The 17,913-nt window shown below is 46.2% G+C and overlaps 1 protein-coding gene across 2 annotated transcripts; it reads left to right on the top strand.

The window, feature by feature from the left end:
• The first annotated feature begins 7,988 nt into the window (after nucleotides 1–7,988).
• On the top strand, nucleotides 7,989–16,820 carry LOC118780659 (tubulin monoglycylase TTLL3-like). 2 transcript variants are annotated; one of them, XM_036533279.1, is made up of 14 exons: nucleotides 7,989–8,072; nucleotides 9,422–9,715; nucleotides 10,934–11,092; nucleotides 11,645–11,745; nucleotides 11,835–11,994; nucleotides 12,402–12,457; nucleotides 12,849–12,977; nucleotides 13,220–13,334; nucleotides 13,523–13,639; nucleotides 13,934–14,123; nucleotides 14,361–14,509; nucleotides 14,855–15,098; nucleotides 15,509–15,944; nucleotides 16,041–16,820. In XM_036533279.1, exons 2-14 carry the CDS (start codon nucleotides 9,637–9,639, stop codon nucleotides 16,815–16,817), a joined length of 2,712 nt encoding a protein of 903 aa, XP_036389172.1. In that variant the 5' UTR covers nucleotides 7,989–8,072; nucleotides 9,422–9,636; the 3' UTR covers nucleotides 16,818–16,820. The 2 variants fall into 2 exon arrangements, with proteins under 2 accessions (XP_036389172.1, XP_036389173.1); XM_036533280.1 differs by lacking the exon at nucleotides 7,989–8,072 and having other exon boundaries at nucleotides 9,329–9,715.
• The last annotated feature ends 1,093 nt before the right edge of the window (nucleotides 16,821–17,913 follow it).

A 17,913-nucleotide genomic window follows, 5' to 3' on the forward strand; every position in this document is an offset into this window, starting at 1 on the left:
GGTTCACTCAGGTTTAACAGTGTGCGTGGGGCTGCTGATAAGTGGAGAGCCACCTGTGCGCTGGCTGAGATTACAGCACAGCGATTGCGGCTTATTGTGCCCACCCACCCAGCTGCTCGCTTGCAGCGACACTGACCCCAACAGACTGGTGAAAACAGGGCAGCTTTGTCTGTTTGTCTGGATAACACCCCAGCACTGACAGCCCTGACTGGGAATCCACTGCAGGGGGGGAAGGGGGGGGAGGGAGGTCCAGTATCCATTCTCTGGGTTTAGACTTCCTCAGATTACAGAGTGGAGCACAGTGCGGTAATTATTGTGGACAACAACAGAACCGTACATGTCCTAAGATTTATGGCACGGTATTCATTACTGCGGAGCGAACAGTAAATAACCATTTCTATGTAAATAAACAGTGGCCATTTAATCTTCCAGCAGGACTGTGATGCCGAGCCTAGCAGAGCGCTGCACGCCCCCGCTCTCTGACTAACAGGAGGGGAGTTTGTTTGCTGCTCTAATGTAAGTGAGAGAGAGAGTGAGAGAGAGATGAGGCAGAAAGAGAAAGGGAGTGAGAGCAAGAGGAAACAGAGAGAAAGAGAGAGAGAGAGAGGAGACAGAAAAAGAGGGGAAGGGGAAAACATTTGGAAAAGCAGGAGCCCTGTTACCAATCAGGTAGGCTGTTCACCACCCGTGGCCAGACGAAGTAAAGGATGCCCCTCTCCACATTCCCCAAAGCACTTTATAAGGAGAGAGAAAACCGTCAAGGCTATATATAGACAGAGTTTATCACGCAGCTTGTTATTTTTTCTCTTGCTGTTAACAATCTCGCACGGCCATGTGCTTCGTGTCACAGGAGCACCCAGCGAGAGCATGAATAATAATGACATTAACTACGGTCCCCCTCTCTTTGGTGAGCCAGCTCTGGCTTGTTTGTCAGCTTATTATGATTATGATTATGATTATGATTATCTCTCAGTGAGTGACAGTGGCCCTGGATGGAGGCCTGTAATGGACTCTCATTATCAGTCTCTTCCTGCAGATAGAACAGGGTCATCACTGCCTTGAGAGGGCCAGGGCTGGATCACGTCACGGCCGCCCCTGGCCCTGTTTACACATGACGCATCTCCTCTTCATTTGATGGCGCCGCGGTTTAGGGTGATGCTCTGTTTAAGGGCATGTGGTTCATATTTTGATATTAAAATCTCGAGTCATATTCTCAAAGGCAGCTCCTAGACGACCTGCATTTGAACCCGGACAACATGAACACAATCCATAATGCAGCTATGATGCATATTGACACACCAGTATCTGCTACAATAGCAGCTGAGAATAATCATGTTTTTTTTGAAGATTTAATAATTCACTATGGTGACACTGAAGCCACCCACTGTGACACCATGTACTCGGAAACTGCATACTGGTTCTAGCCTACTGAGCAGTAACGAAAACTGCACCCTCATACTTGCTCACCCATCCATCATCACACACTACGCTCCTGCCAGACCACTCTGCTCTACTGCCTTTGCCTGCCTAGTCCCTCCCTGGAAGTGCCGCTCATTTCATTCACGATCCTTTTCTCCAAGTGGTGGAATGAGCTCCTCACAACTGTCAGAACAGTAGGATCGCTGTCCAGTTTTCAGTACAGACTCAAAACAAAAATATTCATACTACATATGTGCTTACTAAACTCAGACACCTCCTCTCTCCTAACACTAATAACAGCCGGTAGCTGTGAAACAGATCACTATTTAAGCATAGGTAATAAAAGTCTGGTGGCGTTTCAAGCTTTTAATGTGGTATAAGCTCAGTGGTAAACATGCTGGAGCACTGCAAACTTGTGGCGATACCAATTCGCTGAGTGGAAATTGGCAGTCGTAATTCAGAGTGGTGTGCTCTATGACAGCACTAACTGCCCTTGTGGCAATGTTTCACACAATGGCGCTATATTTCAAGGATAGTGCTCATTTCAATGTTTGGCTAATTGCCTAAACTTATTAAATGCACTTCCTGTAAGTCACTCTGAAAAACAGCAGGTGCCAGATAGATAAATGTAAATGAAACTGGCCCATGGCAGCTGTTAATATTAGACTGGGCCTTTAATCTTGATTGGTAGGTAAGTAGGGTGCAGGCAGACTGATGGGCTTGGTGTTTGGTGCGTACCGCCTTGTGTCGGCTGGGAGAGGGAAATGTTGATTTTAGATTTTGTGAGGCGGGTAGATTCCCTCTTCTGGTGCTCTGTCCATCTGCAAAGGCTCCGCTGTGTGTTTAAGTGTGGGATCTGCACTGTACGTGACATATGAGGGCTGGCAGTCCTCTAAGAGCACAGCGCTGCATACCTCCCTTATCAGTATTGCTCTCCACTCCACAGGACATTTCTCTCAATCACTTTAACCTTTACAAGCCAAATACCGCGAAACAAACAGCTTTAAAGCAGCAACCCGCGCTTTGCCTGACTAACCGTTGCTGTTCTGTTGTTGGCTTCTCTTTGAACCCCAGTTGCTCCAACAAACCGTGCCTGTGTAGTGAAAACAGTAACCAGTCACCAGGTGGAACGTGCAAACTTTATGGCAGTGTGGATGGGGTGAGAGAAGGATGCTTGGCCTTGAACACAAACAGAGGGTACACAGTCCAGGCTTCCCAACCTTGAAGAATCTGTACAGGGTACTGATTGAAGGCTCTCTTTGTTAGAGCATAAGCATTTGAAAATTGGAGCAAATCGCTCATCTCATCACCACAGCAAATGATGGCAACAGCAATAAAGCAAAAGATAAACAAAAAAAGCAAAACAACACAGAGCAAACATGAGCTGATTAAGAGCCCACAGGGCCACATAACCGCAGAATGTTTGCTTGTCCTTTGTCTCTGTTGCCATGGCGACCCTTTTTTATCCTCTCCCGTTTTCACCGGCCCTGCCTTGGGAGCCGGTGCCCTGGTGCGTCAGGTGAGGGAGAGAGAGCGCCACGGGAGCCTGCAATCGGCTCCTCCCATGCTCGCTTCCGCCTTATCTGAAGAACTCCCTCTCCAGCACCGCGTGTGTGAGCATACGCTGTCGCGCTCACACCATGCGCCTCAGGACTCGCCTCAGGACTCCTCTCTGGACATCTGCATTCGGTGCCTGCATAATGCTACCCGCATGAGCGTGATACAGTACATGTGTTAGCTTCATTTAGTCATGCCATCTCAGGTAGACTTACGCTTGTCACCCCAACCAGAACACCTCTATATTAGTGTTCACTTACTTTATGTTACCTAACCTTACACCTTGAATTGAAGAATAGAAGAGCTGCTCATTTATAAGCCGTGGAGTGGGTGGTGTCGTATTGGCTTTTAAGATACAGTGCTCACTCATGAAATTAGGCTGAAAAGTTTACCCCAGGCAAAGCTGTAGGAATATTCTTAGGCAGCTAAAAATGAAATCAAATCAAATAAAATGAAAGGGAAACCACCCTCATTTGCATGTGCTTGCAAATGGGCATGTAGTTGAACAACAGGTCCAACTGCCAGGCAAAAGACATGCAAATGAAAAGTGCTCAGGAAGTACCTGGAGACAGGGGTGAGGGAAAGAGAGGGAGAGGGAGAGAGTGAGACAGAGAGAAAGAGAGAGGCAAGGGGAAGGGTAACACAAACAAGGGAGAGAGCAGGTGTATATACATGTGTGTGTGTAAATCATTCCACACCAACCCCTAACCTGACTGCCCCCTGACCGATCCTTTAAAAAAGCAAAATAACATTTCACTATGTGTGTGTGTATGTTTGTGAGGGTGTCTATTGGTGTGTGTGTGTGCGTGCATGTATGTATTCCTGCGTGCACATGTGTATATATGCTTCTTTGTTTGTGGCCCTGCATATGTGTATGTGCGTCTGCATGTATTGTCTAGCCTGCAACCTCACACCCTCGGTGTAACTCAGCAGACTCGTACTTCTTGGAAGCACAAACTATGACATCATAATGGAGTGAAACGTCCCTAGCGGCGGAGACAATGGTGCTCTTTCTGTGTGGAGGACGGCCCCAGATGAAAGGGACTCTGCTCCAGAAATGCTCTTCACGCTTGTGCAAACAACACGGCGGGGGCAGCTGAGTCCCTGCTTCCACTGGCTGCTCGTACACAAATCCCACACATTTGTTTTTGGCACGGAGATAAAGAAAGGAGGAGAGAGGAAGAGGTTAAGGATCTGACGAAGAGATGGCCATCACTGTTTCACTGTTGATTTCAGCTGGTTCATCCAAAGGCACGGCCCACTCGTCGTGTTTACTTAGTGGTCTGCCCATCTGCAAAGCCCGTATCAAAAAAGCAGGTGATCAGTTCGGTGTTACAGCTACATATAATCAGTTCAGACACCCTTCTAACACTCATAAAGGTTTACGGACGGCACACGTTCAGCGTAAGGTGATTGGATGTTGGTATATGACTGTCAGTTGGGGAAGGAAGGGCTACTATTTTACATGTAAACGCGTGATTAAGTAAATCTAACCCAGGTGTGGACTAATTTTATTGAATCAGTGTGTATGCAAATCAAGGAAAGGGGACCATTCAAGCGTCACTGCTCATCAACAGGTTCTGAACCAATGAAGTGGCTACTTCACCCAGCAGTGCCTTTCGTTGTGTGTCAGCATTTCCTTTTTATGAAAAGAAGGAGAACAAACAACAAATATGACAACTCAAAAATACAGCCTGTTGTCTCTTTGTGACTAACGTATTTGTAACTCTGTAAGTTTGAAGAGAAAGTGATACCACTGAGAAACAATTATATTTCCTTCCATATTGCTAATCACCACAAAACAATGTAATGAAAACTTTGAACTGTGGATTTGATTAATACTCCTGGCTGTGTTGAGCTGGTTGACAGTCTTAGTGGCTTGTGTGCAGGGATGCTGATAGGACAAAATAGCTCACAGAATACAGGGGGCAGGTCCACATTCAACAGACTCAGGAGAGAAATCTCAGTCCGTTGTCAGTGAACACATCCAAGAGGACGGTCTTCCCCTAGAACTAAAAGAACAGCCCTTCCCCCACCACAGGCCCAGCCATACCTTTCACTCTGTCTTCCTGCTTCATTCTCATTCCTTGGACCCCTTCTCTCTTTTTATGCCACCTCTAACTTTTCTTTCCCTATCTCTTCTCTCACAGTCCTTTCTCTCACCTGCTCTGGCTCAGTTTTCTCTTAACTCCACTCTCTCTCCTAATGTGCCCTGTGTCCTATGCTACTGTATTCTCCTCCTTCCTCTCATGCCCCCCTCCCAGAGCTATTCCCCCCTCTATCTGTGTCTTCCTGCTCTCCTTTTGTCTCCCCCCACCCCAGCTGCATTTGTGGAGAGACCGTTCTGAAGCGTGGGTAGAAGGCAGTGCTGAGTCTCCAGCTGCCGGTGTCCTTTGTGCTGTTGTGTTGTAATTACAGCCTTCACAGAGACACAATGGGAGAGGGCCAGAGTGCTTTGAGAGGGTGCCTCAGCCCCAGCAAGCTAATAAGAGACACAGTCAGTCAGGCAGCTGCCAATGCTGTGAGCATGCAGGACCAAGCTTTAGCCCATAGGGGGAGTGAGTGAGCCAGTGATGTATATGTACACAGCTGTGGAGAGGTTTCAAAGAGTGACTCATCAGGGAAGTACAGTATATTCATTTTCTTTGTTTACCAAATGATATGACCACACAAAAGCACATAAAAACAAACTGATTTTATTGTCTTCACACCCATGATGGCCTATATGTAAATAATCATGCTACTACTAATAGTAATCATTTTAAAAAGAAAAACAAGATTAGTTTTTCCTACACAAGATGAAAATTAAAGAGAAAAAAATCTTTTTTTCCTATTCATGTTGGCAAGAATAAGACATGTGGTCATGTTGATATTTTAAGAAAAGGATATGTGCTTAGGGCTGGTCTCAGCCTACTTGCTGTAGGATAAAATTAGTGACACAGACAGTCACTTTACTTACTGTATAGCAGTTTATTTGCTAAATAGTGGAGTATTGGTTTGTTCATTGTGATTCATTGAATTTATCTCCTTTTCTGCAGCTTTAAGGGTATGTACTGCTATTTTCCTCATAACCTCATTTGTTCACAAAGAATAACAATAGTTTTGAAAATTGTAACTGGAAACTCACAATAAACAAATAAACACACTGGAAACAAATAATTCAGTGCAAGATATTAGTCACTTATTATTCACTTTCATGATCAGTAACGTTGAGGTGATTTAGCTTTGATTTTATGTTTAAGTGTAACATACTGTATATGTCCATGCAGACTGAGTAGGACAACTGTGAGGGCAGACAGACATGGAAGTCACACATTTGTGGCACCATGTGAGCTCATTAGCATATCAGTGCCTTTGAGCAGGCAGTGCTTCCCCAGCACACCCCAGACCCTTCTCCCTTGTCATCCGTGGCTCCGGTCACGAGAGACGACTCATTTGCAGCAGGAGTTCTTCTTTGACTAATTCACAGGAGAGACAAAGTGGTTCCTCTCAGGATCTCGTGTGAAGTATCTGGGGAATGCAATCGTGTCATGGGAATTTTTTTTTTTTCCCTTTTACAAATCCGTGTCCTAATGTAATTGTGCCACTCAATATATCAAGCTCTTGCGTCATATTACAGGTTAATTTGGAATGTGGGCCATTTGGTATGAATGAATAAAGATACAAAAAGATACTAGAAGGGTTCTTATTGGGTTAATGCAAAACGGATGAGCCACCAGCTGATACATTTATTGCAAAACTATAGGGAAGCCTTGTGGCTTTCTGTGTCTTCCACTCTTTCCCAGCACTCCCTGAGCAGGAAGTCTTGTTTAGCCAACAGGCTTTGCTGAAGGTTATAAGTGTAACTTTAGTCGAGAAATAAAGCACATGAATGTGAGTTTGAGCATCGTTTTTTAGAGACCAAATTCTGGCATAAGGAAGCAGCAATTGTATGTACAGCAATTATATAACCCAAGTGAAAAATACATGAATTTACATGCCATGCTCACACTCAAATGTGGTGTTGACTTTTAAAACAAGACATTCTCTTTCACTTTCATCTTCCATGCTTGGTATTTACATGAAATACCAAGGAAACACTGTTCTCCACTGATTTGTGCTATATTGCTATCTACAATAAATACAATATGTTTAGAACACATTTCTGCTCTCAGGACAATGGCATATGCACGTTTTCAAGAAAAAGTATACAATAAGGTGGATATAACAGTAACCGGAACTTACATAGGCCTTTCATCCTGCTATATTTCAATACCCTTTCCAGTACGACAGGCGAATTCAGCAGCTAGCACCAAAGTATGATGCCAACGTACAATTAATAATATTTAATCATGAGCAGTAGTCTGTAGAGTTGAGAGTTTACATTTTCGGGCAGTCACTAACAGACGGGAATCTGTGTTCTACCACTTTAGCTGGTACAGAACGCCATCTAGTGGGGAACACACACAATGTACTTTCAAGGACAAACTGAAGCGAACATTTCATGTTAACATTTCCACACATTAATAACAAACATGAAGATCAAACATGAACTCATTAAACGAAATTAACATTTTTTAAAATCTTGTTTTGATCTTTGAACTTGCAAAATGAAAAATATACGTTTGTAACTTAAAGTACACCGACATTTTACGCAAGACTAAAGCAAATATGACAAAATAGAATTAACACATGGTAAAAGCAATAAACGAAGCCCCCATAGACGGTAACTAGCTTGAACGTGGCTCATGGGCTGTCCCATGCCTATGAAACACACGACTGAATATTACCAGCTAAACATGTCGTACACAACCAAATAAAATCGTTGAATGTGCATATAGCTTTCAATCATATAGTAAGGCATGCATACAAATCCTTTTGCTCAGTGGTCATGCTCCATCTCCACAGAGAGAAGACTTTCCTGTTTTGCACGTTTCTAAGCGGTTGTTATGGAGACTGTAAACAGTCTGTACGGACGCGAGTAAACGACACTGCGCAGGTGCAGGGACGGTGGTCAGATTGGGCGAAAAAGATTGAAAGCGCCGGGACGGGCGAGTTTACCACCCCTACAGAAGGCACGGCGTGATACTGCGGACTAAGTGATTGCCCTTGCTGAGGTACCGTTTGCTATGCAAGTAATTCGAGGTCGTGTCGTTCACACGAAATTGATGGAGGAGTTAAAACGGACCCCATACATTATGCGTTTTCCGTCATTTACGAATAAAAACTGTGCTGTCCTATTGTTTGATAGATATAATCGATGTCGTTGTGGTGCGCTTGCTAGCTTGCTAGTGATGTGTTCAGTGGCAAAGTTCAGAATGATGGAAAGGTGATAAATGCAGGCGCAGAGGATAAACCTGGGTGTGTGGGCGCAAGGATAGCTGACACAAAAGCTCCCCTTTGACAGTCTTTGCTCAAACGTCTTTCTGCATGTTATTGAACGAACCTTTCGCAAGTAGCTACCTGTATTCATGCTGTCAGGGTACTATGATGGGGAACAGTGGCAGTCCTTTATCACTGTTTAAACCATGCTGACCTGAGCCTTGGTAGAACCTGACCTGACTTGACAAGTACAGCTCTCTTAGTTTTACATTCTTGTACCCAGTCTGCAATAGGTCACATGCATTTGAAAAGCTGTGGTATGTGCTAGCATAACCTGAGAAAAAAAAAAACCTTAATCCTCGGTTGCTCCCTTTGATTTCCAATTCTTGGAATATTTGTAACATGAATGCAATAATTTTGCATTCATTTTTTCAAAGTGGTGTGGTTAATTCTTTGTACTTCTGTCTATAGTAATTGTAAAATGAATGTCACTGCCAATAACTATATTCGAATATATTACTAGAGAAGACCAGAATGAATATTTGATATGAACAAGATCTTTCTGGGTGGGATGCATATGGGTCACATCCCCTTGATCAGATTCAGGCTTGATCACTTTGAGGGGGTGAACCTGTACAGCACTGTGTATGCATTGAATTTCTGGTTACATTATGAAGAGGAGAATGGTGTTGTATCTGGGCCATGGTAATTACATGTTTCCTGTCACTGTCAGGTGCAGTGATGCGTTAGTGACAGGGACAGCCATGACCAGACCGGTTGTCTTGTATGGCCCCAGTGCATGTCCGTAAGTGCTGTGGAGAGGTGTAACTCTGCTTCTGTCTAGGTGATGGGAGAGGTGACAGGTGTATCCAGGCTGTCTCCTGCTTGCAATCTGACCCAAGTTACACTCCACTGCTCCTCCTGGAGTAAAACAGTCCTGAAGATAACAATGACTACTCCGGAATGTGGCAGGCTCTCTCTCTCTCTCTGTCTGGCATTTTCCATCACTACACATACATGTGCGTGCGTGTCCTTGCAGGTGTGGGTGTTTGTTTGTTTGTGCCTTCCGGGGCAGGTCTGTATTTTTAACCTTCAATTTCTCAGTTTAACCCCTCAGTCGGTCTCTCTACTGTACCTTCCACAGTCGTTGCAGGCCCACAGCACTGTCTGACAGACTGACAGATAAGCTCCTCAATAACGTGCTCACAAAGACCCGTAGACTGCGTGACCAGGCTGTGCTTTATGGAGCACAGGCTTGGAAAGATGGACTAAAGCAGGAGGAGGGCGCCAGAAGAGAGGAGCATTGGGACCTTAGGCCCCCAGGACCTAGAGGGCTAGTGACCACATGAATGCTGTGAAATGCTGAGCAAGAGTGTCCAGGAGGAGGGGAGGGAAAAGAACCAGGGCAATGAGATTAGCCTGCTCCGCACATACAATGGTGAGACTCTCTGTTTTGCCTGTCTGCCTGTCTTCTCTCATCCTGCCTTGCCTGGTTTGTGGATCCAGATATCTGCTCACCAGCCTGAGTGTATCATGTGTGTCAGTGGGTATTTATGGCTGCTGAGCCATAAGATCTAAGATATTTGTACAGTAATACCATGTTTAGGGATGTGTTTCAAAGAATGATGGGGCCAATCGCATCTGTGATCAAAGGGCTCATTTTAACATTATATAAATAGAGCGGTATGGACAGCTTAACTTATGAGTAATGTGTGAGGGCTTTTTTGAGGTACTGTACAGAACAAAGGGCATCTCTGTGCAGACAGTATGGTACCTGTGATTCTGCCTTGTGCTGTGTTCAAACTAAGAGATGGAGAGAAGAGGAGGAAGTGGAATTTGAAAAGCCAGGGCCTTAAATAAGTAATGAAGACACACTCGACAGTAATGTTGGTTAATTGTCACTGAATAAATAAGTACATGAATACAGCTGAGCCAACACTGGCAGCAGCTCAGCCGTATTTCCTTTGTATCAATTCATGGTCAAGAGTAAGGTTACAGACAGGTGTTCAATATTAATAATAATACTGAATATTCATGAAGTATTTGTGTTATTCAAGTGATAGTCTTATTTCTGAGTCACACACACTTTTATTTTCAGTTATGTGTTATAGGACCCTCAGGGACAATTGAACTGGGTGTAATAAAGTAAACATTCTTTAGATATTCATATTTTGTTTATATTGCCTCATTGTAAAAATACTTCTATGGAGCATATTATGAAATAATTTGATTTGAATAAATTGAATTTAATTAAGAAATTCATTACCATTTGCCATTATTTACACAGGTAGTAATTGTGTAGTGTAGTGCAAGGTGATCAGACTGTCTTTACCTAAAATGGAGACAGGATCTCAAAAATAGTGCAGTAGAGTGGTTTGAGCACACATACAGGAATCTCTAAAACTGAAAATAGCTCTTGGCCATTTTTTTATTTGATGAATCCTAGTTTTGTAAGTCAAGTCATATAAAATGACTTGGCAACGTCTCTGCTTGACAGTGAGTACTAAACAAGCTTTATTCGAGGCGATGCACTTTGATTGTGCCGTTCTTTAAAGGAGAGCTACGGACAGCATGTTTCATCAAGTCAGCATCGCTTACAAGTCAGCACCGCTTACAAGCAGAACTCGAGACACGCCTGTTTTTTTTTGTGTTCTAGCGATCATTGCAGATCTGTGCAGCGAGATTCTTCCCCAAGCTCCGCTCCAGAAGGACGGTGACCCACTGAGAGACGGCATGAGCCCACCCCAGCCCAGCCAGCGTGCACAAGCTACACCCCCTAGACCTTCACCTGAGAAGAGCGCACAGCAACCGCAATGTATTGATTTACCAACAGCCCAGACTTGCACAAATGTGGAAGATTGTGGAAATATACCCATACTGAATGCAGGACTCTGAAAATAGATTCACACACAACACACAAGTTCCTGACAACACCTACAGTGTTCACCTACAAAAGCGACATGGTGACAGCATACACAAGGTGTATTAATAGCATAGATGACACACAGTGTAATAATGTATGATGCACCAGCAGCTGGCGAAACGTACTGGCAACACTCTCACACGTTTCATACTTAGACATATCCTCACACAATGTGCTGACAGAATAAACTCGCATACAATGTATAATCAGCAAAAGATTCATGCACGCAATGTACTGATAACCTACACCATGCCGTAACAGCACACGCTATCACACTGCAGAAATTGGGCTACATAGTCAAGTGATCTTATGTGGCTAGTTGTTTATTGTGATTGTTTTGGCCTCATTACTGTATGAATAGCATGCTAATGGTATGATGTTATTGCATGATTTTGTGTGTGTGTGTGTGTGTGTGTGTGCACGCATACGTGTGTGTAAGAGCAGCACCTATGGAGCCGAAGGTTCGGCGCAGTCTCACCACTGTTCCTGTCATCAGCCCTGAGAGAATGCGGATGGCTAAGGCTCTGGTGGACAAGGCTGTGAGGGTGAGTTATGTTCCTCACCTCGACCACTGCCTCTACAGCGCCCCCTTCTGGGCTCCCCAGTAACACGCTTTTTGTTACTCCCCGGTTAGCAGCGAAAGGTGTTTTCAGTACAGGGTCCTTACCCTGTTGTCCGGGCAGCCCTGCGGGCAAGGGGTTGGGTGGAGCACCGCCTGCCACGCCCTGCCAGGACAGCGGGGCGTCGCCTTGGAGATGAGGGGGAAGACAAGGATGACAGTAATGACGATGAAGGTGAGATGTTGGGTATGCAAAATGACAGAGGACAGATTAGGGACTGATCTGTGTTGTAAAACAGATCTCATCACACTGGTACCTGGACTGTCTCATAGGACAGATCAAGCCTAGGCACTAATTTTTCCTCTTAGGACAGTTATCATTACACTGGGCCGTCCCATAGGACGGTGATCTCCTCTGAATAGGAATAAGGTGTCTCATAGGAGGAACATACCTGTATGTGGCACTGTAGGTTATTACTGAGGCTATATGGTAGAGTGATTACAGAGAGATCTAATGGGACACACAGCCGGCACAGTACAGCTCCCTGTGGGCCCCACCAATGAGTCAGGGACAGGGACAGGGACTTGTGATTTCTCTTTCAGTATCAGATTTAATCAATGCCGTCCCCCTGCTTTTCTCAGACAGCTCAGAGGAGGGAGAGAAGGAGGAAGACCCAGATGAACTGTATGACCTCATGGTGGGTTGGTGTTCATTTTGGAATCCTCTGGCGTTGAAAAATGACCATACAAATTACGACAAGCTCCTCCTCCCCATGACAAAGATTTACTGCTTTTTCTTCCACATTCTCTCTAATTACTACCACTTCTGATAATGTTGACTACAAGAGATAACAGCACCAAAAAATAGAATCGCTTACATGTTTAGACAAATCAAGACAGAAGTGATTTCTGAAATAACTTGATTCCTAATCTTTCTTATCATGTAATAATAGCAACAAATACGATCAGTGTAAATAATACAATTCATAGTATGAAAAACAGCTGCAATAATAGTGACTAATTAAGATTTGATCGTAAAACCACTTTCCTCTTTCTCCTCCTCATCCTGTCCTCTCCCTCCTCCTCCAGTGTCGCCTTGTGCGAAATGAAGCCGTGTACTTTTACTGGACAATGCGGAGAGATGCAATTGACTATCGCATGCTGCGGAAGGAGCAGATGGTCAATCACTACGCAAAGGCGGGCACTTTCACCACCAAGGTGGGAAACTGCTTGTTTCTTTCAAGCACAATTTAAGATGCGGTGAGGTATTTAATGCCCCTAAGTTAGTAACATGTCTGTTACAGGCTGGCAGTTCGATGCAGGGCTTGTTACATGGCACATGTGCTGTTGTAACAAGTACTGTCATATGAACAAAAAATCCTTAAATCCAGAAAAACCTTATATCCTCATATACACTCTCGCTTTCCTTCTCCCTCTCTCTCTTTCTGTCTGTCTCTCAGGTGGGTTTGTGTGTGAATCTAAGGAACTTGAAGTGGTTCGACTCAGCCGATCCCGACACGTTCTTCCCACGCTGCTACAGGCTGGGTGCCGTGGACGAGAAGCACGCCTTCATCGGTCAGACCGCCGTCCCTCTACTGCGACCTTCCTCTCTCTGTTTAGCCGCTGGCCACCTCAGAATCAAAAATGTTTTCTTTGTGTGTCAGGTTCATTGTAGATGGTGTATGGGAAACGCAAGACGACTGTTTATTCTTCTCAACTGCCTCACCTCACGCACACACACTGTCCCCCATCCCTCTCTGCAGAGGACTTCCGGAGGACAGCATGCACCAGCCTCTTGCAGTGTGTGGTGGAGAGGAGTCGTGGGGAGAAAAGAGAGGAATCCAGGGCAGGAAGATCGCCTAACACCGTCAACGTAAAGGGTGGGACACATTACTCATGTGACACACAGATACACACACACTCCACACTGTTCAACAGAAGCATGCCCCCCTCGTTCTCACAGACATGCGCACACACACACACACACACACACACACACACACACACACACGAGCAGAAAAAGAAATTCACTTGTTCACAAAAAAACACTGTTTGCACTTGTTGTTCAAGAAATCCGTGCACAGAGAAGTCTAATACCAGTCTAGTATTCACTGTCAGTTTCTCTAATAAAAAAAAGAGTGGTCACTTGTCCTCTTGCCCTGCCTTGCTTCCAGGTCAGAAGCAGTGTAAGCGTCCAGCCATGCAAACGGTTGGATCCGGAATCATTGGCACCGCATTACGTGTGTGTCAGGACTTCCTGGACAGCATAGAACACCATGATATTGACATCTCTATGGAAACCCCCCCTTCCCTCACAGAGCAAGAGTGGGCGGAGTTTCTTCATAACTACTACCTGGTTGTACAGTGAGTTTTTATTATTATGATGTTCTGGGTACATTGACTGCAGTTTGCTCATCCTGATGGGTTTTTCCTATGAGGATGCATTATTTCAGTAGCTCACTGCTGGTGTGCCTTGTCAGCCTGTCTCGAAAGTGCATCTCGACCTGTGCGTAACTCTGTGCCTCAGCGTCAGTGGGTCTCAGTAGGTCTCGGTGGCACTGGGGCTCAGGTGTGTCTTGTCATCCCTCTGTCACTGGGCAGTGACGGGGTGGAAATCCAGGACAGCGCTCAGCATGTGGACAGCTGTCAGACGATGCTGCAGAAGACGCGGGAGGTCAGCCCACAGCTGGACACGGACGGGATCCACAACATCTGGATAGTTAAACCTGGCGCCATGTCCCGTGGCAGGGGTGCGCTTTCGAATACAGACCAGAGCACAGTCAGCTCATGGTGAACACAGACACAGCATGGTCACCACACTGTGAAAACAGACACGGCACAATAGCTCCGCCATGAACACAAGCACAGGCCGGTCACAACACTGTGGGCACAGGCACAGCACAGTCACAATACTGTGAACACAGACACAGCACAGTGCAGACACCTCACTCAAAGCACTGACTTGGTGCAATCCCACAAACGCCATCACAGTATATGAATAGAGTAATGTTCTAACTTAGTCCAGACCAGCAATGTAGCACAATCATAGGGAGTCACACAATCACATAACAGACTGTGTAATGTTTTGGCTTCAGGGATCATTTGCATGAAACACCTGGACGCCATCCTGAAGCTGGTGGACTGCGACCCGGGTCTGATCAAGGATAGCAAGTGGGTGGTGCAGAAGTACCTGGAGCGACCCCTGCTGATTCATGGCACCAAGTTCGACCTGCGTCAGTGGTTCCTGGTGACAGACTGGAACCCCCTGACGGTGTGGTTTTACCGGGAGTGCTACCTGCGCTTCTCCACTCAACCGTACTCCGTGGAAACACTGGACAGGTGAGGGACACAGATGTGACCCTCGGTAGCCTTACGTATACATATCTCAAGCTACCAAATGCAAAGTATTCCTAATATACAGAATATGCCTTGTAAAGCAGTTAACCGAGTTCTCAAAACTATCAGAGGAAGGAGAAGCATGCAATCAGTCTGTCTTCAGTCTTATCTGGCTCCTGATAATCATATTTATTAATATTTAATTCCAAATCAGGATGTTCTACCTGTGGAAAAGATGTGCTAATAGCTTACATCTGGAGGAATTCTTAGTCTTTTTTTCTCAGCCTACATTTTAACAGTACTGCCCTAAGCACTTATGCTGCCACACCATACGACTTATCAGTGAAAAAACCTGAGGAAAGGGACAAAGATGAGACTGATTTATAGGCGGTGCTTCTCTCTCTGCGTCTCAGCTCCGTCCACCTGTGTAACAATTCCATCCAGAAACACTTCCAGCCGTCTCAGCTGCGCCACCCGGAGGTGCCCGAGGACAACATGTGGTCGTGCTGGCAGTTCTGCGACTTCCTGCGCGGCCAGGGCAAGGCGGCCCTGTGGGACAGTGTGGTGGTGCCGGGCATGCAGCAGGCGGTGGTGCACGCCCTGCAGACGGCGCAGGATCTGGTGGAGTCGCGGCGCGGCAGCTTCGAGCTCTACGGCGCCGACTTCATGCTGGGCGGCGACCTGCGGCCCTGGCTGATCGAGATCAACGCCAGCCCCACCATGGCGCCCTCCACGGCCGTGACGGCGCGTCTGTGCGCTGCCGTGCAGGAGGACACCCTGCGCGTGGTGCTGGACCGGCGGCTGCACCGCAGTGCGCACACCGGGGGGTTCAAACTCATATACAGACAGGTGAGATATGGGCACGGTCACCACTGGGGTGCGGCGCCACTCTGGTTCTGTTTCCTGGTTTCAAGACAGCTGATCTCAGTCTGTTCTCCTCTCTAGGCTGCAGTTGACATTCCGCAGTATGTGGGAGTGAGTCTGCTGGTGGAGGGGAGTTCTGTCAAGCGACCACGTCGCCGCGCTAAGAGGAAATCCCACCCCCCGAAGCTGAGCCCTGTTGTTCAGCCCCTCGCTGACGAATCAGCACAGGAGGAGGCGGGGAGTGCGGGCAAAGCTGTGGGGAAGGCGAGGAAAACTGTGAAGCCTGCAAGGCCTTCTCCTGTTGTCAAGGCTCATGTGGTGCCTAGTCGCTGGCCGCAGGAGGAGGGGACGGAGAAGGAGACGGCTCCGAGAGCTGAAACAGAGGCGGAGGCAGAGGTGGAGGGGAAGGAACAGGAACCGGAGCCTGTACAGCCCCCCGAAAGAGAGCGACAAGCCCCGCGCCAGGTCCCAGTGCCCCGCATAACGGTAATGCCCGACGCCCCTGCCTTCTCTATGGAGCCCAAGAAATCAAGGCACCAGGGTGCTGGCCTCACCTGGGACGACACGCCACCCGCATCCACCCGCACCCTGTCCCGCTCGATGGACTCGTCCCGCCGTGGCTCCGCCCACAGCAGACAATCGTCCCGCCCCGGCTCCTCCCGCTCACCGCGGCCTGGCCTTACGCCTACACCCCAAGGCTCCCGTGGGCGGGACAGCCCCGCTCTGCTGTCCCCCGCCCTGAACGGCTCTCAGGCTCCGCCCACCTCACAGAGCAGCCCAGAGCAGCCCTTCTTCCCCCACTTCCACAGACAGATTGTGCCTGTCTGCAGAGGGGCCGGAGCGCGCCAGTCCGTATGACAATCCACAAACACTGCTCCCTGGTTTTAATAACTGTGCAGGTGGCTACTGATGTGCACTGTGCAGGAGAGTCTTGTACCTCAAAATAAAGTCAGTACTATGTCATCTCCCACATTGATCTTTCTGTTTGTCAGCCTTATCCTGGATGACCTCACACTATGTACAGAATGTCACTACAACCATGTGTTTAGTGTTGCTATAAACAGAGAAATGCAAATAAACTAAATGTGATGGATAGAGATAAATAGTAAGCCAGATGGAATGGCATACTAGAGACTGCCTCTGTGACTGTAGTGTCCCTGAAACCTTATCATTTCTTCCTTACTTGTCCCAAAAGTAGTCACCTGAGGAAGTTTCATCCAGATATGTCCATTACTTTTTTAAGTTTATAAACAGACAGATGAACAAAGAAACAAACAGATGAAATCTGAGGGGCCATCATGTATCCTCTCCACTCCACCGACTGTTGGAGGAAGATGTTTGAGTAATTCTCATTAGCATGGTAAATCTTAAATACATACCCTGATGTAATTCTTCAAAAATACATACTTTGTAATCTGTCAACAGCATTCAAAGTCAGGCTATTCATCATCAGTGTACGTCATCAACTTACAAACGGGGGTATGTGAGATGAACTCGCCCATGAACTCACTGACTGTTTTTATGTCTGACATCGAAGGCACAGCTGGTTATCATTCGAGGCTCAGAAACATCACTAACACTGGTACATGTTATGACTACTTCTAAAACATGCACTAGTGAGCTAGTATTTGTTCATCTGTCTTCACATTTTAAATGACCGGTGAGAGTTGGACACCAAATCCCACAAATCAGATGTGAAATACTAAACTGATTACCCCTCTGCATGTTCATTTGCACCAGCTCAGAACAAGCACCGCAAGTATCCATATATCATCCTGAGGGGGATGATAGTGGATGATTAGACATCTGGATTATATCAATGCATTTCCATAGTAATATTATGTTAATAACAATTATAAATACAATTGGACAGCCATTGAACTAAACGAATTCCACTGTACCAAGATGGAAAATGGTGAGAGATTGACATGCAGTTTTCATGTTTTTCAAGATT

This window comes from Megalops cyprinoides, chromosome 7 (genome assembly GCF_013368585.1).
Source record: "Megalops cyprinoides isolate fMegCyp1 chromosome 7, fMegCyp1.pri, whole genome shotgun sequence".
Taxonomy (NCBI): Eukaryota; Metazoa; Chordata; class Actinopteri; order Elopiformes; family Megalopidae; genus Megalops; species Megalops cyprinoides.